This window comes from Capra hircus, unplaced genomic scaffold (genome assembly GCF_001704415.2).
Source record: "Capra hircus breed San Clemente unplaced genomic scaffold, ASM170441v1, whole genome shotgun sequence".
In the NCBI taxonomy this organism is placed as follows: domain Eukaryota; kingdom Metazoa; phylum Chordata; class Mammalia; order Artiodactyla; family Bovidae; genus Capra; species Capra hircus.
The window spans coordinates 314558-335590 of NW_017189629.1; the positions used below are offsets into that span (position 1 = coordinate 314558).

Consider the following 21033-nt stretch of genomic DNA (forward strand, 5'->3'; position numbering starts at 1 on the left):
TGCTGTCAGGTTTTAGCTTGATGGAAGAGTTTCCAAACAGATCCAAGCTGTCAATTTGGGGGGGGGGGGCTGTCTGATTGGCTGTTGTTACTGGTTTCTCTTAAGGCAACATGAGGATGATGGGGAGAGAGGTGTGCGGTGAACAAACGGGAGAGGCAGGGCATTCAGGAGGAAGTGAAGGTATAGGGTGAGTGACCTGGTTCTCCAGTGACCCCTCCTGGGCACCCGGTGACCCGTGTTCTCTCCCCTCAGGTGGGGATTCCATAGCTGGGTGGTTCTAAGCCAGCAGGCGCATGGAAAGCTGCGGGATGCTGAGCCTGCTGCTGCATGGTGAGTTCCGGGGCCCCCTCCTTCATCCCCTAGCAGACACCTGCCAGTGGGTGCAGGGGTTGGGCAGCCTGTAGAAGATGCTTGAAGATGTGTGGAAACCGCAGGGCTTCCGCCCAAGAAGCATGGGCTTCAGGTGGCTTCCATGAAAGCTGAACCTGGGCGCCAGTTCTTCTGAGTAGGGCTTCACTGAATGTGTGATCACGGGGGAGGGGATGGAGCAGGAGAGGAAAAAGCAGGTGGGGGGGTTGGTTTTTTTTTTTTCCATTGTTGTTTCCTGAGCCAAATATATGAAATAACCTCTTGGTGGTTTTCTTATTCTAATTTCAGATATGAATTCACTGGTGTAATCACCAAAAAACTACAGTGGTTTTCTAATCCCATTATTTTAAGCTCATTTAGTTAAAAAAAAAAAAAAAAAAAACAGACTCAATTCCTTAAGAAAATCATCTTCCTAAAGGAAGAATATGACATGAAACATATCATGTTAGAATTATGTGATTAGGGATGTTTAGAATTTTTTTTCTAAGTTTTTTTTGGTCCTATTGTTACATGGATTTCAATACAACAAGACTCAGCCCCAATTTTTTCCCACATCTCTACAGCTCCGGCTGTTCCAACCTAACCCAGATAGCCCAAGGAAAAATCCCTTGTTAAGTTCTACAGCAAATGATTTAGACAAAGGATCTGTTTTCCTGACCCTTGAGTGAATGTAATTATTTGAGGTTATAATGACCCATGTAATAGGCCTCTGCCGTGCTGACAGAGAAAATGTTACCAGATAATTCTAGAATTCAATAATAGAATTTTCTCACTCTTTAATTCCACCTTTTCAAAAAGTAGAGCTTGCTCTATTCGAGGAATCAACAGGTACACACTGTACCTTCAATACACTCTAGGGATATCATGAGAGAGATAATTGCATAGCCTTTGTCCTTGAGAAATGTACATTCTTTAATGGCTGACTCAATAAGTAAATGAGAAAAAAAAATTGGAACAAGGCACAGGGAACAGTATGATAAATAGGACATGACTTCCTAGCTGGAGGAGACTCCAAAGGACAGAGGTTGACATTTATATAATTACAAACAGCCAGCTCCTTGCCATTTCTCCTACCTAGAAAGGATATGAAATTTGATTGACTCACTGGGACAGAATGTTTGCTTCTAAGAGCCAACATGATTTTCAATCTGTACCCAAAGCTCTCCTGTTCCTCACAGAAAGCAGACAGTATTCATAGCCGGTATGCTGCCAAACAGGAACTGTCCCTGCTGCAGAGACCCGAAATACAGCCAGACTTCTTGTGACAAGTTGGAGAGCTGAGCGGTGACATCATTTGCTAACAATAGACACACTTAAAATTAATGACTGTCTTCCACATCCCCTGGCGCTTTCATTTAAAACGCACTCAGCAGCACAGACAATATTACTCTGACTACAAGGCACAGGATTACGGATGACATGTTCCCGAAGAAGCAGGCAGGGATAGGACTCCACCTCCCCAGCTAGAGAAAAATGGCTGAATCAGCCTGACAAAACAAGGTCATGGTGGAATCAGAGGTGGCTCATAGCAGGGTAAATGTGGAGCAAAACGGAAAGAGAAATTCTCTGGACACGAGGTCTCCTGGCCTCTCCTCTCCCCCAACCCCATGGCAACCCTTGCAGGGTCTTCCTGCTGTCCGCAGCACAATATACCTCTTCCTTATCCTGATTTACAGGGGTCTTCATCAAAGGCTTGCTTTAAACCATGAGTGTCTAATGAGGGCCAGGGTTTCTGTCTTATTTGTCTCCTGTCTCCAGAGTGCTTAATAAGGGTTAGGTTGTTGAATGGGTGAAGCTGCTAAGATTTGAATCATGACAATATCTGATAAAAGTCTTGCATTTACACACACACACACACACACACACACACACACACACACACACACATAGTGGTTTAGTCACTAAGTCATGTCCGACTCTTTGCCATTCCATGGACAGTAGCCAGCCAGGCTCCTCTGTCCATAGAATTCTCCAAGCAAGAATACTGGAGTGGGTCGCCATTTCCTTCTCAGTCGATCTTCCCAACCCAGGGATCAAACCTGGGTCTCCTGCATTGCAGGGGGACTCTTTACCAACTGAGCCAGCAGGAAAGCCCATATATGTATACACACACATATATATATATATGCACACATATATATGAAACTCTTCAAGTCCGTTAATAAGGCAACCCAATTTTTAAAAATTGGCAAATATTTTTAAATAGCTATTTTTTCAAGGAAGATATACAAAATGCTAATAAGCGTATGAAAAGATGCTCCATGTCAGTAGTCATTGGGGAAATGCAAACCCAAACCACAATGAGTTGCCACCTCACACCCACCAGGATGGCTGGAATCAAAAAGACTGTTGCAAGTGTTGGTGGGGATGTGGAGCAACTGGGATTCTCAAAGTCTGCTGGTGGGAATGCAAAATGGTTCAGCCATGGAGGAAAACTGTTAGGCAGTTTCTTGGGTGGTAACTCAACAATTTACCATATGGGCCAGCAATCCCACTCCTATATAAAAAAGAAATGAAAACACATGTCCACAAAAAGACTTGCACCCGAGTCTGTACCTCAGCTTTAGTCGCAAGAGTTGAAAACTGGAAGCAATGCAAATGTCCATCACCAGGTGACTGAATATACAAATGGCAGTTCATTCATACAATGCAACACTGCATAGCAATAACAAAGAGTTGTAAACTGGTATTTGGAACAACAGAGCTGAATTTCACAAATGTAATGTTGACTGAAAGAACCATTTGATTTTGTTTACACGAAATTCTAGAACAGGTGAGGCTGTACTTTGAAAACTGTATCAGTGGTTATCTGGAACAGAGGATGGGAAGGGGACTGCTGTCAGAGGGGCCTGGGGAAACTTTCTAGGAGGCAGGAATGTTCTAAATTGTGATTAGGGTGGGGGTTACATGGGTATCTATGTTTGTCATACTTGCTGAACTACATACTCTTAAAATGGAGACATTTTATTGTAAGTAAATTATCCCTGAATCAATGTGACTTAAAAAAAGGAAGGTTGTATGTAGAGAGAGAGAGAGCAGCTGCACCCCAGGAGAACAAATCCTTCGTTATCGACCAGGTGCTGTGGAGAGCCGGGTAGTATGTGTGTGAGATTTGATGTCATTACATAGAGAAGTAGTGCCTTCCTTTTGATTGCCAAGTAATTTTCCCTTGTTGGAGTGTACTGGTTTGTTTATCCATTGCCCTAGTGTTGAGCATTTAAGTTGTTTCCAGTTTGGGCCAAGTATCTTTAGGCCTGGAGGACTTTTTGAGGCCTAGTGTTTACCTCAGATGGGATAGCTCGCTACCTCGAGATTCACAGGGCCTGTGAGGCCATCAGCAGACCATCTCTCTGAACACCAACTGATTTCTCCACCCACCATGATTCACACTAGCTGGCAAAGCTGCAGTGTGAATCCTTGAGCGTTTCTTTTCTGTCACAGACAATCTCTGGATGATGTGAGAAGCAAGTTATGGGGTCCCCGTGAGATGAGAGGCCATGGGATGGTCCCCCTCACTGCATTTCTGCTTTCCTCAGCCTATTTGGTTCTGAACATCCAGCACTGGGGCCTGGTCTCTGGAGTAGTTGGGATCGCATTTTCCAGGAGAGGGGAATGACTTGTAGAGCCGAAGTGGCTGAAGAGATTTTGCTGAAATCAGAAAACGGACCATATTTTCCCTTGCTATTTTGGTTTCATGAGACACAAGTTCTTTGCAAACAATGAGGATGAAGAAACACTTCAAACTTATTCTGTGGTTGGAAACTCCATGAGTAACTGTTTTCCTAGCAAACCTCAAGGGGCCAAAGCACATACTTGAAAAGCCGAGGACCTGCAGAGAAATCCCTCAGCTGGTCTGCATTAAGACATCATTCTAAAAAATTAAAAAAGAGACATCATTCTGTGGGCATCTGAGCTCGGCCATTGCTGCCTCCCTTCAGCTTGGGGGCTGGACCAGAACACTGAGGCAGAGACCCATTTCTGGTGTTTTCCCCAATTCAGGGACAGCTTGTAACATTTTGTTGTTGTTGTTTGATATAAAATTCACACAACAGAAGATGAACCGATGGACTGTTAACAAGTTGAAAGTATAGAACTTGACGGCAGTTAGTACATTCACAATGTTGTGAAACTCTCCTCTCTGTCCAGTTGCAAAACATCACATCCCGAAAAGGAACCCAGTACCTATTGAGCAGTCACTTCTCACTCTTTTCTTCCCCTAAGCCCCTGGCAACCACTAATCCACTTTCTTTCTCCATAGATTTGCCTATTCTGGATACTTCATATAAGTGAAATCATATGTGGCCTGTGTGTCTGGCTGCTTTCACTTAGCACAATATTTTTGAGGTTCAGCCATGTTGTAGCATGGGTCAGTACTTCATTCCTTTTTATGGCAGATTAACATTCCACCCTGTGGCTAGACTATGTTTTGTTTGTCCATTTGCCTGTTGATGAACATTTGTTGCTTCCATCTTTGGGCTATTGTGGGACATTTGTGTACAAGTATTTGTTAGAACACCTACTTTCACCGAGGAGTGAAACTGCTGGGGCATATGGTAACTTTGATGTCTAAAGTGAGTGAAAGTGTTAGTCAGTTTTGTCCAATTCTGTGACCCCATGGACTGTAGCCCGCCAGGCTCCTCTCTCCATGGAATTCTCCAGGCAAGAATACTGGGGTGGGTAGCCATTCCCTTCTCCAGGGGATCTTCCCATCCCAGGGATTTAACCTGGGTCTCCTGCATTGTATGTAGATTCTCTACCGTCTGAGCCACCAGGGAAGCCCAATTTTATGTTATACCCTGTGACATTTTATACCACAGAGGCGAATCCCATCTTTATAAAGTTGGTCCACCTAGACCCCTGGTTTTCGACTTGGGCTATTTATTGGAATTCCCTGTGGAGCTTTAACAGTACTGATGCCTGGTTCCACTCTGGAAAATTCTGATGTAATTGGTCTGGTGAGTTGGTTAAAAGCTCCATAGGTGATTTTAATATGCAGCCCAGGTAGCAAACCATTCTATTATTTTTTTTTTTTTTAGCAAACCATTCTAAATTCTTCCTTTGCAGTCTAACTTGTAGTAACAACTTCAATATTCTGATGCTGGGTATTTTGTGTTCCACCCTTGGGCAGACATTCACCTGGTCCTTGAAGTACTGATCCTTTGGTGAGATTTAATCTTGTGACAACATTGGCTCATGGAACCTGCTGTTGGCTTGCCTCAGTGCTTTCATAGCTATTTCAAGCATTATCAGTCGTCTATTCGTCACAATTGTCAACCTGTTAACAGGTGAGGAAACTGAGATACAAAACAAAAACCAAAAAAAGGCAGCGTCATCAGAGTTTATGAGAGATCTAGAGTGACAGGCCGCTGCCTCAGGGTGAGTGTTTCTAGACTGAATGCTCTGGAAAACCCCCACATGGGAATACCAGAGCTATGACAGAGGCAGGCTGAGCCAAGGCTGGTTCTGCTGAATTTCTCATCTTCCCCTCCCTACCTTAGGCTGGGAATAAAAGCATTAAAGACTTTTCAGATTTCCACATGGATCCTTCCCCAAAATTCCAATGGGGGAAAATAAATTGCTAAGCAACTGCCAGTGAGTTTGACTTTCTCTTCTCACACACTGTGATCTTTATTTTAATTTGGCAAATGTATTTTTGGCCAAGGTATTCCCATGGAACTCAGCTTTGGACAGCCAAGGAGATTTGTCTTTGGAATGATCACTTCTGATTCCAGGAGAGACCACTTTTCATTTGAATTTCAAAAAAAATCGGGGATGGCGTAAACAATTCCATTTTCAATATTTCCTGGAGATGAATGGCACAGAGCTTTGTTTTGGTTGACAGGAGCTGCCTGGTTTCAAGTTTGAGTTGTTTTTTCTCTTTCAAGGTGAAGAATTCAAGAGGTTCTGGGAGGGGGGGAGAGGGAGGGACCAGAAGGCGATGGTACTTGAGGGAACCTGTCTCACTTAGGATGTTGCTCAGGAATGGCATTGCAAACCTTAGAACCCACTCCAGGTCACTGAAGATGAGAAGGGGTTTATTCAGAGATGCTAGGTGTTCCCAGACTTCCTGGTTGGAGGTCCACCCCCCTGAAGCAATGCCTAAATCAGGTAGGGGGGCAGTTCCGGCAAGATCCCATGGCCACCACATGCTGGGTGCCGGGTGCCAGAAATTCCACCATGGGAGCCATGGGAGCCATCTTGGCCAGACAGTGGTTTCCACCTGGCACCAAGTTCTGAAGTCAAGCCTTGCTGGATGTGTGGGACTGGCAGAGCTATGTCACATGACTGGGGCCAAACAGCAAGGGAAGTTGAGAAAAGAGAGTTTCTGGTTTCTACTTGAGGAGGCAGGACTTAAAATATAGGAAATTCCCTAAATGTACGAACAGTACTTAAAAGGTTGTGGGTAGCCAGAAAAGGGCACTGGTCTGTACAGATGGTTTGAGTAGGTTTCTGAAATGGAAACAGGGAAATGTCTCAGAAATAGCTATAGCAGGGCCTTATGCTTTCTAAAGGCTAGTCAGGAGCTTTGCACTCTCCCTGATCTTTTCTGGGATCCTCGGGGCCGGTTTAGTTCTCTGCACACTAGTTTCCTCAGCTTGTCTTTTGTTCTTGCTCTGATCGACTCTGCCTAGGTCAGATGTTCCGGAGAAGGCGATGGCACCCCACTCCAGTACTCTTGCCTGGAAAATCCCATGGACGGAGGAGCCTGGTAGGCTGCAGTCCATGAGGTTGCTAAGAGTCGGACATGACTGAGCGACTTCACTTTCACTTTTCACTTTCATGCATTGTAGAAGGAAATGGCAACCCACTCCAGTGTTCTTGCCTGGAGAATCCCAGGGATAGGGGAGCCTGGTGGGCTGCCGTCTATGGGGTCGCACAGAGTTGGACACGACTGAAGTGACTTAATAGCAGCAGCAGCAGCAGCAGGTCAGATGTTCCCCTGCAGTCCAAACAGCTGTGACTCGGAGAAGGCTGCAGAGACACACAGGACCCTAAGTGGGGTATTTTTCTTAGACGTGGTGCTTGGCAACAGTTGTTGTCCAGCTGTGGAAATGAGAGCCAGAACGGCCCTCCAGGGTCAGGAAGTGCAGGCTTTTCAGTTCAGTTACAGAAAGGGAAGCTCAGAAAGGTTAGGGGTGGGGGTTGAGGGATAGTACAGTACAGTGGAAAAGACAAAAATCAAAGGTTGGTGTTGTTTAATTATCCTGGACCTCAGTTTCCTTTTTTTGTGAAAAGAGAATACTACTACTTACTTTGCAGGGTTATCAAATTAAATGATACAGCAAGCTTCAGTTCAGTTCAGTCACTCGGTCGTGTCTGACTCTTTGCGACCCCATGAATCGCAGCACGCCAGGCCTCCCTGTCCATCACCAACTCCCGGAGTTCACTCAAAGTCACGTCCATCGAGTCGGTGATGCCATCCAGCCATCTTATCCTCTGTTGTCCCCTTCTCCTCCTGCCCCAAATCCCTCCCAGCATCAGAGTCTTTTCCAATGAGTCAACTCTTCGCATGAAGTGGCCAAAGTATTGGAGTTTCAGCTTTAGCATCAGTCCTTCCAAAGAACACCCAGGGCTGATCTCCTTTAGAATGGACTGGTTGGACCTCCTTGCAGTCCAAGGGACTTTCAAGAGTCTTCTCCAACACCACAGTTCAAAAGCATCAATTCGTCGGCACTCAGCTTTCTTCACAGTTCAACTCTCACATCCATACATGACCAGTGGAAAAACCATAGCCTTCACTAGATGGACTTTTGTTGGCAAAGTAATGTCTCTGCTTTTCAATATGCTATCCAGGTTGGTTATAACTTTCCTTCCAAGGAGTAAGCATCTTTTAATTTCATGGCTGCAGTCACCATCTGCAGTGATTTTGGAGCCCAAAAAAATAAAGTCTGACACTGTTTCCACTGTTTCCCCACCTATTTCTCATGAAGTGTTGGGACCAGATGCCATGATCTTCGTTCTCTGAATGTTGAGCTTTAAGCCAACTTTTTCACTCTCCTTTTTCACTTTCATCAAGAGGCTTTTTAGTTCCTCTTCACTTTCTGCCATAAGGGTGGTGTCATCTGCATATGTGAGGTTATTGATATTTCTCCCGGCAATCTTGATTCCAGCCTGTGCTTCTTCCAGCCCAGCATATCTCATGATGTACTCTGCATATAAGTTAAATAAGCAGGGTGACAATATACAGCCTTGACGTACTCCTTTTCCTATTTGGAACCAGTCTGTTGTTCCATGTCCAGTTCTAACTGTGGCTTCCTGACCTGCACATATGTTTCTCAAGAGGCAGGTCAGGTGGTCTGGTATTCCCATCTCTTGAAGAATTTTCCACAGTTTGTTGTGATCCACACAGTCAAAGGCTTTGGCATAATCAATAAAGCAGAAATAGATGTTTTTCTGGAACTCTCTTGCTTTTTCCATGATCCAGCAGATGTTGGCAATTTGATCTCTAGTTCCTCTGCCTTTTCTAAAACCAGCGTGAACATCTGGAAGTTCATGGTTCACATATTGCTGAAGCCTGGCTTGGAGAATTTTGAGAATTACTTTACCCTGAGCAAATTCTTATTAAAAGTTGGTTGTTGTAAGAGCAAAAGAAACCCATAAACTATTATTAATTTGAAAAATAGTAGACATGCTTATATCACCTGGACAACACAGGGTGCCATACTTCCCAAACTGTGTCCTGTGCATATCAGCTGTCCTTGGGGGTAGAATACATCTGCAGGCCACGTGCTGTTGAGCTCCTAGAACCACTTCAAGTAGGTCTGTTCCTGGACTGCATGTGTGTGTAATTGTGTAGAATGCATTATGTCAGCTCTCTTTTGCTCACCATGTTTTTGTTGTGTCAGTAGTTTGTTCCTTTTTATTGCTGAGTCGTATTCCACTGAATTACTATGTTGTAATTTATTTCTCTGCTGTTGAGTAATTTCATGTTTTGTTCTATTCTGAATAAACCACACTGAACTTTCTTGTATAGTCTTTATGTGGACATTTTTTTTTTTTTCGTTTCTCTTGGTAAATACCTAGGAAAGGAATTGCTGAATCACAGCCATATCTTTAGCTTTAATAGATACTGTCAAAAATTTCCTAAGTCATTGAACTATATTTTCCATTGTCATCAATGATGTAAGAGAATCCCATTGCTCTACATCCTTACCACTATTTAGGGTTGTCACCCATTCTAGTGAGTGTGTAGGGAATCTGATTGTAATTTTAATTTGCACTTCCCTTTTGAACTGTGGTGTTGGAGAAGACTCTTGAGGGTCCCTTGGACTGCAAGGAGATCCAACCAGTCCATTCTGAAGGAGATCAGCCCTGGGATTTCTTTGGAAGGAATGACGCTAAAGCTGAAACTCCAGTACTTTGGCCACCTCATTCGAAGAGTTGACTCATTGGAAAAGACTCTGATGCTGGGAGGGATTGGGGGCAGGAGAAGAAGGGGACGACCCAGGATGAGATGGCTGGAATGGGCATCACTGAACTCGATATGGATGCGAGTCCTGAGTGAACTCCAGGAGTTGGTGATGGACAGGGAGGCCTGGCGTGCTGCAATTCATGGGGTCGCAAACAGCTGGACACGACTGAGCAACTGTACAGAACTGAAGGTATATCCTTGTGAAACTATCAGCACAACTGAGAAAATGAATATATCCCATATCCATCACCCATCGAATTCATGCCCTTTTATAATCCTTCCCTTCTGCCCCTCCGTGCCTTCCCACCCATCCCCAGGCAATCACTAATCTTTTTGTTACTATATACCAATTTGTAGTTTCTAAAATATTTTGTAAATGGAATCATATAGTACGTACTCAATTTTGTCTGGCTTCTTTTTTACTCAGCAGAATTATTTTGAGGATCATCCATGTTGCATATATCAATAATCTTTTAATCACCGAGTAGTATTCCACTGTATGCATATATCATAATTTATTTACCCATTCAACTTTTGATGGGTGTTTTTGTTGTTTCCAGCTTTGAGTTATTATGGATAAAGCTGCTGTGAACATTCATGCTCGAGCCTTTTGTATGAACATGTGCTTTTACTTCCCTACAAGTAGAATGAACTGATCATAAAGCAGGTGTATGTTTAACTTTTCAAAAAACTGCCACATTGTTTCCAGTATGGTCACACCATTTGACAATCCCACCAGCAGTATAAGAGAGGTATAGTTATATAGGCTTTCCAACACTTTGTATGGTCAGTCTTTCTAATTTTAGTCATTCTAATAGGTGACTGTTTTTTTTTTCTTCTGTTTTATGATTTTATTAGCACAAACAAAATGTGCATACCAGCTGTCTATTCATTTTCTTCCCCGTGCAAGCTGGTGTTGGGGTTGGTGACTCTGACAGCCAGCTGGGCTGCTCTTTTCACAATGGCCTTGTGGTTCCTGGAGAAGGCATTGTGAGCAGTCTCAGCACAGTAAGAGTTTTTGTCCATCAGCAGTACTTCGAGCCCCTTGACATTGTGGATGAGGTGCTTCCTGAAGCCGCTGGGCAGCATGTGCCTTGTTTTCTTGTTGCTCTAGTAACTGATGCTGGGCATCAAGGTCTGGCCTTTGAATCTCCTGCACACCCTGTTGTCAATGCCTCTCGGTTTCCACCAGTTCTGCTTAATTTTGACATATTGTTCTGACTGGTGCTGGATTAACCTTTTGGTCCCCTTTTGGGTGATCTTGGCCTTCAGGAGGGGTCTGAAGGTGGCCATGATGCTGAGTAAGAGCTACCTGCGACCTCTATAGGCAGCACACTGAGGAAGAGAGAGCAATAGGTGACTATTTTAACATGCATTCCCCTAACAACTAATGATGTTGACCATCTTTTCATGTCTTTGTCTCCTGTATATCTTTTTTTGGCAGTGTTTCTTCTAATATTTTGCCCATTTATTAATTGGGTGATTTATTATACTTCATTATTTAATATTATTTATAAAGTTATATTTATTTAAATATTATTTAATAAATTATTATAATTTATTGCCTATTTTCTTATTAAGTTTTGAGAGTTCTTTACAAATGCTGAATACAGGTCATTTATGAGATATATACAAAGGATATATATAAATATACCTTAAATATCTTTTCTCACAGTCTGTGCTTGTTTTTTCGTTTTCTTGACAGTGTCTTTCAAAGAGCAGAAGTTTTAAATTTTGATGTCTCTAATTTATTACTTTTTTCTTTTATGGGTAATGCTTTTTTTTTTTCCCCTAAGAAATCTTTACCTACGACGAGGTCACAGAGATATTCTCCTGTGTTATCTTCAAGAAGCTTTATAATTTTAGCTTTTACGTTGAGATCTATGGTCCATCTAAAATGAGTTTTTGTGTATGCTGTGAGGTAGGAGTCAGTATTCTTTTTTATTTTCTAGGAGTTGCAATATGCATCTTTAATTTATCATGCTCTACTGTCCCCACCTCCCCCTGGCATGGAAAAACTCTCTTGTCTATTTGATTAAACAAAAATAAAATAAGCTACATGGGAACAATTTTAAAGTCCAAAGAGATACCAACTTTAAGGCTGCAGTAGCTGACACAGCATCCCCTAGCTATCTTCTCCAGCCTTCTCTGTGGGCCACAGACATACATTCAGATGCCTGTGAGCTAACATGGGAGTTTTTGAACACTTTTCCATTGGTTCTTCACCAGCTTATTGCCTGTTATCCCTGAGGCCTGCAGTATATCATTTAAGATTTTAAAAGTAAAACTCCAGAGCTGGGGGAAAAACCCACCCCAAACAAAACCCACATTAAAGGTTGGGGAAAACCTTTGCTTCCCCATTCTCCATTTAATTGATGGAATCCACACCACCGTTGCAATGCCCATTTTAAAAAGTGTCAAGAGGCAGGCAGCACCCAGGTGGGCTTGCAGCATGGTTTCTGTGGCCCAGGCAAGTATTTTGGTGGTGCTATCCCTTACATCATGTCTGTATCACAGTCTACTTTGAATAAACCTTATACAGTTTCATGTCTAACGTAAGATCCTTAGGAGAGTACAATTTAGGGTATCTCCCTTCTCATTCTTTATGCTATGGTCGTATTTTTCATTTACTTATGAAACATATGTAAATGTTTCGTTTCATATTTTATTACATATTATTACATTGATATTTTTGTTTTCAACAGTGACTTGTCTGTTAAGCAATTAAGGTGAGAGGAGAGTAGTCTTTCATATTTAGTGGCATATTTGCATTTCCATGGCTCTTCATTCCTTCCTGTGGATCTCACTTTCATCTAGTGTCATTTTCCCTCAAGCTAAAGAATGTCATTTCTTGCTCTGCAGAAGATCTGCTGGAGATGCATTTTCTCAGATTTTGTTAACCTGAAAGCATCTCTATTTTACTTCATTTTTGAAGATATTTCCATTGGATATAGAATTCTAGGTTGCCAGATTTTGCTTTTCTTTCAGCGGTTTAAAAGATATTTTATGTTTGGGCACAAGAATATATATAGCCATTTCAGAAAAGGTTTTAAGATACTTGCTTTAAGGAACATTTGTCTAGACACATCTTCCTTGCCTTGTGTGAAATTAATAGCTTAAAAAAAACTCTGTGAATGGTTCCAAATGCAAACTTTGAAATTGTTGAATAACTTAATTAAGATGCATTTCATTCCTGGTTTATGAAAAAAAGGATATCATGTTATTGTATTATGGCTCCTTTGTTGCTGATTAGTCAGGCATCATTTTTAAATTGATGTTTTTCTATGTAATATGTCTTTTTTCTCAGGATGCCTTGAAGAATTTTCTCTCTACTTTGGTTTTCAGCAGTTTGATTGTGATGTGCCTAGATAAATGTGTTTGTGTGTGTGTGATATTAGTTAGGAGTTTGCTGAGCTTTGTGTTTTTAATCAAATTTTGGAAACTGTCTTCAATTATTTTTCTGCCATATTCTCTTTCCTCCTCTGGGACTCCAAATACATGCACGTTAGTCTAATTGCTTGATATTGTCCCACAGGTCATCGAGGCTGTGATATTTTTTCCAATCTTTTTTTTTTTTTGTCTCTGAGCTTCATTTTGGGTAATTTATTTTGACTTCTTTCAAATTCATGGGTATTCTGTGTCTATTCTGCTGTTTTTCTTATTCAATGATTTTTTAAAAAAATTTTAGATATGGAATTATTTCAGTACTAAGATTTCTATTAGGTTCATTTTCATAGTTTCCATACCTCTTTTTAAAAAATATATATAATTGATCCATACCTCTTCTAAAATTCACATTCCTCATGTCTTCATCCATTATACCCATCTTTTCCTATAAATTCCTTAACATTTATAATAAATCCTTGTTTTGTAATTTCAATGCCAGGGCTGTCACTGTGTCTGCTGCTGTTGACTGTATTTTTTCCTCTTGAGAAATGTCATGTTTGGCTGCTTCTTCGCATCTTGTTTTAACTTGTTTAGTTAGTAAGTCTTGTCCGACTCTTTTGCAACCCCATGGACTGTGGCTTGCCAGGCTCCTGAGAATCTAGTTTCTATAACTACTATCTACAATATCTGCTTTACATCAAATACTACTAGATTTGTCCATTTTGGACAGAGGAGCTTCTTCACATATCTAGTAGTATTTGATGTATGGCAGATATTGTAGATAGTAGTTACAGAAACTCAGCATTCTCTTATCTTCCTTTGAAGTATGCTGAATTTTCTTCTGGCATTTGGTTAAACAACTGACAGATCTCCTTGATCCATGGGAAGCTTGGTTTCAGTCTTTGTTAGGGAAGGCCTAGTTTAGTTTTCCCCTTTGCCCTGGGAAATGGTCTTTATTCCTAAGGTGTGACCCTCTGGGGTTTCAATGGAAAGCTCGAAGTATTTTATAAGCCCTTCTAACTTGGTGGGCTTTGAACTCTAATCTGTTTCCCATTACTGGGAAATTGCTGAAATCTCTGTTTAATGCTTTTGGCCTTCCATTCTTGGCTCCTTGGAGTCATCTCCCCTCACACACACTTGAGGACTCAAACAAGTATCTAAGCGAGGCCAATTTTCTGGCACTTCTTTTGTGGCTCCCTCGTTCTCATGGTTTCCCTCCTCAGGCCACTGCTGCTGCTATACACTCCGACCTCTTAATTTCTCAGCCCAGTAAGACTCTTGCTTTCTGCTTGAGCTCTACTGCCAAGCAAGTAGACTTAACAAGTGGCGCTAGTGGTAAAGAACCTGCCTGCGAATGCAGGAGACATAAGAGGTGAGGGTTCGATCCCTGAGTCAGGAAGATCCCCTGGAGGAGGGCATGGCAGCCCACTTTGATATTCTTGCCTGGAGAATCCATGGACAGAGGAGCCTGGTGGGCTTCCCATAGCGTCACAAAGAGTCGGACACGACTGAAGTGACTCAGCATGCACGCCCATGCGCAGGGTGGACTCGAAAATGCCCTGAGAGGAAAAGCCAGTTAGATGTGCTTCTCACCCAGTTTGCTTCTCTTCATTTAAGGGTCCTATCTCCTCTGGCCACCTGTTCAGGTTTGTTTCCAAAAGTGCCTTCAAATGATTTTTCTTTTTCCATTCAAGTATAGTTGATTTCCATTTCAAATGATTTCTTAAAAATATTTTTCCAGAGTTGACACTAGCAATCAGCAGGAATGTTAGTCTGATACAAGCTACCCTGCCATCACTGCAAGCAGAACTTGCCCAACTATGTTACTATTTTTGTTGTTGTTGTTTAGTTGCTAAGTTGTTTCTGATTCTTTTGAGACCCCATGGCCTGTGGCCTGCCAGGCTCCTCTGTCCATGGGATTCTCCAGGCAAGAAAACTGGATCAGGTTGCCATTTCCTCCTCCAGGGATCTTCCCAACTCAGGGATGGAACCCACGTCTCCTGCGTTGGCTATTATTTTTAATAATTTATTGGCTGCACTGCACATCATATGGGGATCTGAGTTCCCTAACCAGAGATCAAGCCCAAGCCCCCAGTAGTGGAAGCATAGGGTCTTTACCATTGGACCATCAGAAGTCCCTATGTTACTATTTTATAAAGTTTTGTTTTGGTGCCCTGTTTTTCTGGATCACTAGGCATACACTTAGCCTTCATGTTGGGTAAACCCATACTGGAGTTTGGTTGTCTAAGAATTTACTTGATTTAGTTTAAACTTCACTAAATAATCCAGTAAATCAGTTATTGTTCATAATGGCTATCAAAGTTTCAGAGGTTGAAAACAGGTCTTTAATAGTGACATCATCTTGAGTGTTTAAAGTTAAAAAAATTTTTTTTAATTTTGTGAAATAGGTAATACATTCACATGGCTCAAAATATACAAGGTAAAAAGGATATATAATAAAATGCTTCACCTCCACCTTTTGCATGTATTAAAAAAAAATTGGCAGCGAAACAGCCAAAAATTTGATCTCTTGTGTTATACAAACAAATTGAATATATCCTGTCTGTCATAATCCAATGAATTCTTTGACAAAGTTTTAAAAATAAATGACATTCCCAAGCAGGAATTGTTACAGACGAAGGCATCAATTCCATTTAATTCTGCAAATATTTACTGAGCCATACAGGGTGCTTGGAACAATATTATCTATTGTGGAGTAGAAACATGAGTCATATGGTTGAGAGTCCACTTCCCTTAATTAGAAAGGAGAAGAGAGTAGAATGAAGGACTCTTTGTAAGGAAACCTGATGCCTCTGCTTGACCCAGTTGGAAGAGTTAATAGAAAAAGGTTCGGCCTCTGTCCAGCCGACGCCTGGAGTTAAGGTTGTATTCTTGGCTCTGTCTCTCTAACAGGGTGTCTGTCCCGCCCAGCTGCTGCCCTGTTTACAGCCAAGCCCAGCACAGGGTCCAAGAACCTTGGCTGGAACTTTGGTGCCTAGTTCACACTTCTTTGGGAGAAGGGAAAGCAAAGTCTCTGGAACATTAGAATGTTGAACTAGCTACAGGGTACAACTCAAGGGCTGCTCAAAGGGCTGAGTGTTCTCTAGCCAAGTCTCACAGGGCTGAATCCCCTTCCTGGCAGCTGAGAAAAACATGAGTGTCCATAACAGATGTACTGAAAAGACAGCTGGAAGCTGAGCAAAGCTACAGAGGCAGCAGCAAGCAGATCGACACACTCCTTGTGTGGCCACACCTTCAGGTTCCCACAAAGGCTTGGTTAGGCAAAGCAGGGTAATGTGTACACAGTGGCAGAGACTGCGTGGTAAGTCAGGGTGTTTGCTAGGAATTGGGGAATTCTGCTGAGGACAGGGAGAAATTCTGAATAACAGTGGTCGGGTTTTACATCTGGGTACCTTTGTTCCTTTGCAAGAATTTCAGATGGAGCAGAGCCCACTTGCTAGCTGGTCCTGTCCAAAGAATAAAACTTGTGCATCCTCCATGCTGCCTTTTCCACTGGAACTCAAGATGAGGCTTGGGTCTTCCGGCTACCACACGGAAGCAGGCCATGCCACTCTGCTTTCCTGCAGGGGGCGAGCCACCTGGCGGGCTTTGGAAGTCTGTAGCTGATCTTCCATTCAAGTGCTGAGAACAAAATTAATTTTATAAGTGCCAGTCCTTTCCTGTAATGTGCAAAAAACGCTCTAGAGAACAAAGGCTGGTGAATGGAAGGTAACCACACAGTGTCCATAAGTACTTTTTGAGATGTGTGAGATGATAATTTATTTAGTGTGCTGTCCTTACGGCTTACTTATAGTGACCATTAGAGGAAAAAAAATGATTGATAGGTTTTCCCAACCTATTCCCTAATTGTCCACCCCCCTTTTTTGACCTTGCTGTATCACATGTGGGATCCTAGTTCCCCCACCAGGGATCAAACCCATGGCCCCTGCAGTGGGAACACCAGGGAAGTCCCTAATTCTCCCTTCTTCATGAGGCTTAATTTACTCAGTAGGGGTTTTCAGGAATTGAATTCTTATGGTGGGAGGGACTATAGCAGCACCAATAGAAATATAATGCAAGCCACACATGTTTAAATTCTCTAAGCAGGCCAATAAAAAAGGTAAAAAGAAACCACTGCTATTAATTTTAATATTTTAGCTAAGCCAATATATCTAAAATATCATTTCAACATGTAACCAATATAAAAATTGATGAGATATTTAAAATAATTTTTTTGGGACTTCCCTGGTGGTCTAGTGGTTAAGACTCCGTGCTTCCAGTTGCAGGGAGCACAGATCAGTCCTTGGTCAGGGAACAGAGATCCTGCATGTCTCCCAGTGTGACCCAAAAGAAAAAAAAATGTTTAAAATACCTTCTTTTGCTACTGTTTGGGATCTGGTGTATATTTTTCACTTTGAGCACACCTCAGTTCAGACTAGTCACATTTCAAATGCTCAACAGGCAAGTGTGGCTGGGGGCTAGGGATTGCGCAGCACAAGACTAGAGCAGAGGCCACAGTGATGCTGTTCAGGTCCGTCTATGCATGCAGATAACGAGCCTTCTGGACCCTATTCTAGGAGAGCACAAGCGATCATACAGGCAGGAGAAGGGTGGATACGATGGGGTCAGGTGCCGGATTCCAGTTGAGTTTTGCTGATGAACAGAACTGGAAAGCCAAGGGAAAGGACATGATGGGTGGGAAAACCTGAGGAAGGTCTGGAAGGTGGAACGAGTGCCGCGCGGGACGTTTGAGAACTCGGATGGCCGCATCCTGCCATGCAGAGGGATAGGTTCCAACCTAGGGAGATCCTGTGGCTGACAGTTGCCTTTTCTGTCTTTTCTTCTCCCTCCCCGCCCTGTCCCCATCAGCGATGGTCCTCGGTCTGCCCAGCGCCCGGGCTGCCGAGGACACCTGCGTGAACGCCTGCCCGGCCGCCTGCGTCTGCAGCAGCGTGGAGCGCCGCTGCTCCGTGCGCTGCGACCGCGCGGGCCTCCTGCGGGTGCCGGCCGAGTTCCCGTGCGAGGCGGCCTCCATCGACCTGGACCGCAACGGCCTGCGCTTCCTGGGCGAGCGGGCCTTCGGCACGCTGCCGTCGCTGCGCCGCCTGTCGCTGCGCCACAACAACCTGTCCTTTATCACGCCCGGCGCCTTCAAGGGCCTGCCGCGCCTGGCCGAGCTGAGCCTGGCGCACAACGGCGACCTGCGCTACCTGCACGCGCGCACCTTCACCGCTCTCGGCCGCCTGCGCCGCCTCGACCTGACAGTCTGCCGCCTCTTCAGCGTGCCCGAGCGCCTTCTGGCCGAGCTGCCCGCCCTGCGCGAGCTCGCCGCCTTCGACAACCTGTTCCGCCGCGTGCCCGGCGCGCTGCGCGGCCTGGCCAACCTGACGCATGCGCACCTGGAGCGCAGCCGCATCGAGGCCGTGGCCTCCAGCTCGCTGCTGGGCCTGCGCCGCCTGCGCTCGCTCAGCCTGCAGGGCAACCGCGTGCGCGCCGTGCACGGCGGCGCCTTCCGCGACTGCAGCGCCCTGGAACACCTGCTGCTCAACGACAACCTGCTGGCCGCGCTGCCGGCCGATGCCTTCCTCGGCCTCCGCCGCCTGCGCACACTCAACCTGGGCGGCAACGCGCTGGGCCGCGTGGTGCGCGCCTGGTTTGCCGAGCTGGCCGAGCTCGAGCTGCTCTACCTGGACCGCAACCGCATCGCCTTCGTGGAGGAGGGCGCCTTCCAGAACCTCTCGGGCCTCCTGGCCCTGCATCTCAACGGCAACCACCTCACCGTGCTTGCCTGGGCCGCCTTCCAGCCCGGTTTCTTCCTGGGCCGCCTCTTCCTCTTCCGCAACCCGTGGCGCTGCGACTGCCGCCTGGAGTGGCTGCGGGACTGGATGGAGAGCTTTGGGCGCGCCGCCGACGTGCCCTGTGCCTCCCCGGGCTCCGTGGCTGGCCTTGACCTCCGCCAGGTGGCCTTCGGGCGCTCCTCTGAAGGCTTCTGTGTGGACCCTGACGAGCTGAACCTCACAGCTTCCAGTCCCGGCCCATCCCCTGAGCCGGCGGCCACCACAGTGAGCAGGTTCAGCAGCCTCCTCTCCAAGCTGTTGGCCCCGAGGGCCCCGGTGGCGGAGGCGGCCAATACCACCAAGGAGGAACCGGTCAACACCTCCCTGTCTGACAGCCTTCCCTCCCTCGGGGTAGGCGGCTCGGGCCACAAGACCCCGTTTCTCGTGGGCTCTGGTCTCCTGCTCAGCGTGGCCCAGCACGTGCTGTTTGTCCTTCAGAGGGACTGACCGTGCCACACCAGGGTGGCCCGGACTACCTTGGCGGGGCGGAGGGGAGGTTGTTAACTGGGCTGGATGGTGGCTGGTGGGGAGAGGGGCACAGGATGGGGGCAGGGAGTGAAAGTTTCAGCCAAGGATGGAAGGACCAGTCTGCCATCAGAGGTGACCTGGGAAGAGGAGGACCTTGGGAAATACCCTGTTCAGGAGAGGGGGGTTTATGGATTTCTGCTCCTGTCACATGAGCATCAGTTGAAAAAGAAGCAACAATGAACAGGTGCCCTCTGGTGAGAAGAGTAGGAATTGGAAGTTTCTGTGGCTACAGAACTCCACCCCTGCCACTCCCCACCCCCATCTTCTAGGAAACTGGGTCTGCATGCCTGAATTAGAGTTAATCCATTCAGTTCAGTTCAGTTCAGTCGCTCAGTCGTGTCCGACTCTTTGCGACCCCATGGACTGCAGCACGCCAGTTAATCCATTCGCTAAGTACTAAAAACTGTGCCAATTCTCCTGGTGGGGCAACCATTAAGTCCAATCCCTTTGTTTTCTAGTACAACTCTCCTCCCCCTCCTCCAGGAGCCTGGGGACACTAGGGTCCAGGAAAATGGGTAGGACAGAAGGCCAGTGGGAAAGGAAATTAGACCCAAGGTAGTGGAGGTGGTTCCTCTGGTCCCAGATGTGTCAGGAGGTGTTTAAAACAGATTCATTTCACTTACTCTGCACTTATTCCCAGGGGTGGCCTTGGCTGCAAAAGAACTTTAGGGCAGGGTAGGGAAAAAAAGAGGAGGGGTATTGTCTGTGGACAAATATATTTGTAAAATCTTAAGGTTAAAAAAAAAAAAGATTAAACAGGTTTCTCTTCTGCAGGACTTTTCAAGGGTCTTTCATATGCAGACATGCGTTGTGACTCTCCCAAGGAGGCCACAAAATCCTCTTTGCTTTGTGTTTTGGAAAGACACAGAGATGCTATATTAGCGGAGCAGGGAGTCTCTAGCTTGGACGATCCCCTTAGGTATGGGAATTATCATGAGCTTCGCACTTCAGGGCTCAGAGAAAAGGTGGCAGCCGGTAGCTGGGAAGGGGGTGCTGAAAGATTTTCCAGGGTGCAAGGTGGCCAACTGTAAGCTCCCAGGCCTGAATGCCAGAGCAGGGGCTGTGTGTCTCAAGTATGTGCTCAAGTCATCCTTCACACGTGTAATGATGACTGCCTTTGTGACACTCTGGCAGTCTCTAATCTTAATGTCCTCTCTCTGTATTTGAAGGGCTGGGTTTTCAAAGCCCACATGGATTCAGGGTGCACAGAGCTGTGTTCTTCAAGGCCATAGTGCTTCTTCTGTGTCTCCAGGTAACACGAGGTATTAGAAATGTTGCAGAAAGCACCACTGAGGGCAGGAGTGTTCAGATGGATTGTGACTGTTAGTGATTATCAGCTCAATGGGTCTCAGCTGGCATTTAAAAAAATAAGGTATAATCAAAAAGTCACAGAGCATCATGTGTAACAAGTATTACTTTGTGGAACTTTTAATCTGTATGCATTTGTTCAGATTTTATATGTGTGTGTGTGTGTGTGTCTGGATTGCTGCATACAATTTA

General features: G+C 44.9%; 1 protein-coding gene and 1 pseudogene across 1 annotated transcript; one reads left to right on the forward strand and one right to left on the reverse strand.

Moving 5' to 3' along the window:
- The first annotated feature begins 249 nt into the window (after positions 1–249).
- Positions 250–20195, forward strand: NYX (nyctalopin). The gene is made up of 2 exons (XM_018044569.1): positions 250–330; positions 18038–20195. Exons 1-2 carry the CDS (start codon positions 294–296, stop codon positions 19450–19452), a joined length of 1452 nt encoding a protein of 483 aa, XP_017900058.1. The 5' UTR covers positions 250–293; the 3' UTR covers positions 19453–20195.
- Positions 10667–11074, reverse strand: LOC102171317 (annotated as a pseudogene).
- Positions 20196–21033: the final 838 nt, after the last annotated feature.

What these genes read in the sequence shown, in the direction of transcription:
- NYX (XM_018044569.1), top strand. Translation starts at nt 294, where the DNA reads ATGGAAAGCTGCGGGATGCTGAGCCTGCTGCTGCATG. An exon ending in GCTGAGCCTGCTGCTGCATG is followed by an intron (nt 331 to 18,037) that starts GTGAGTTCCGGG and finishes TGTCCCCATCAG; the next exon opens with CGATGGTCCTCGGTCTGCCC.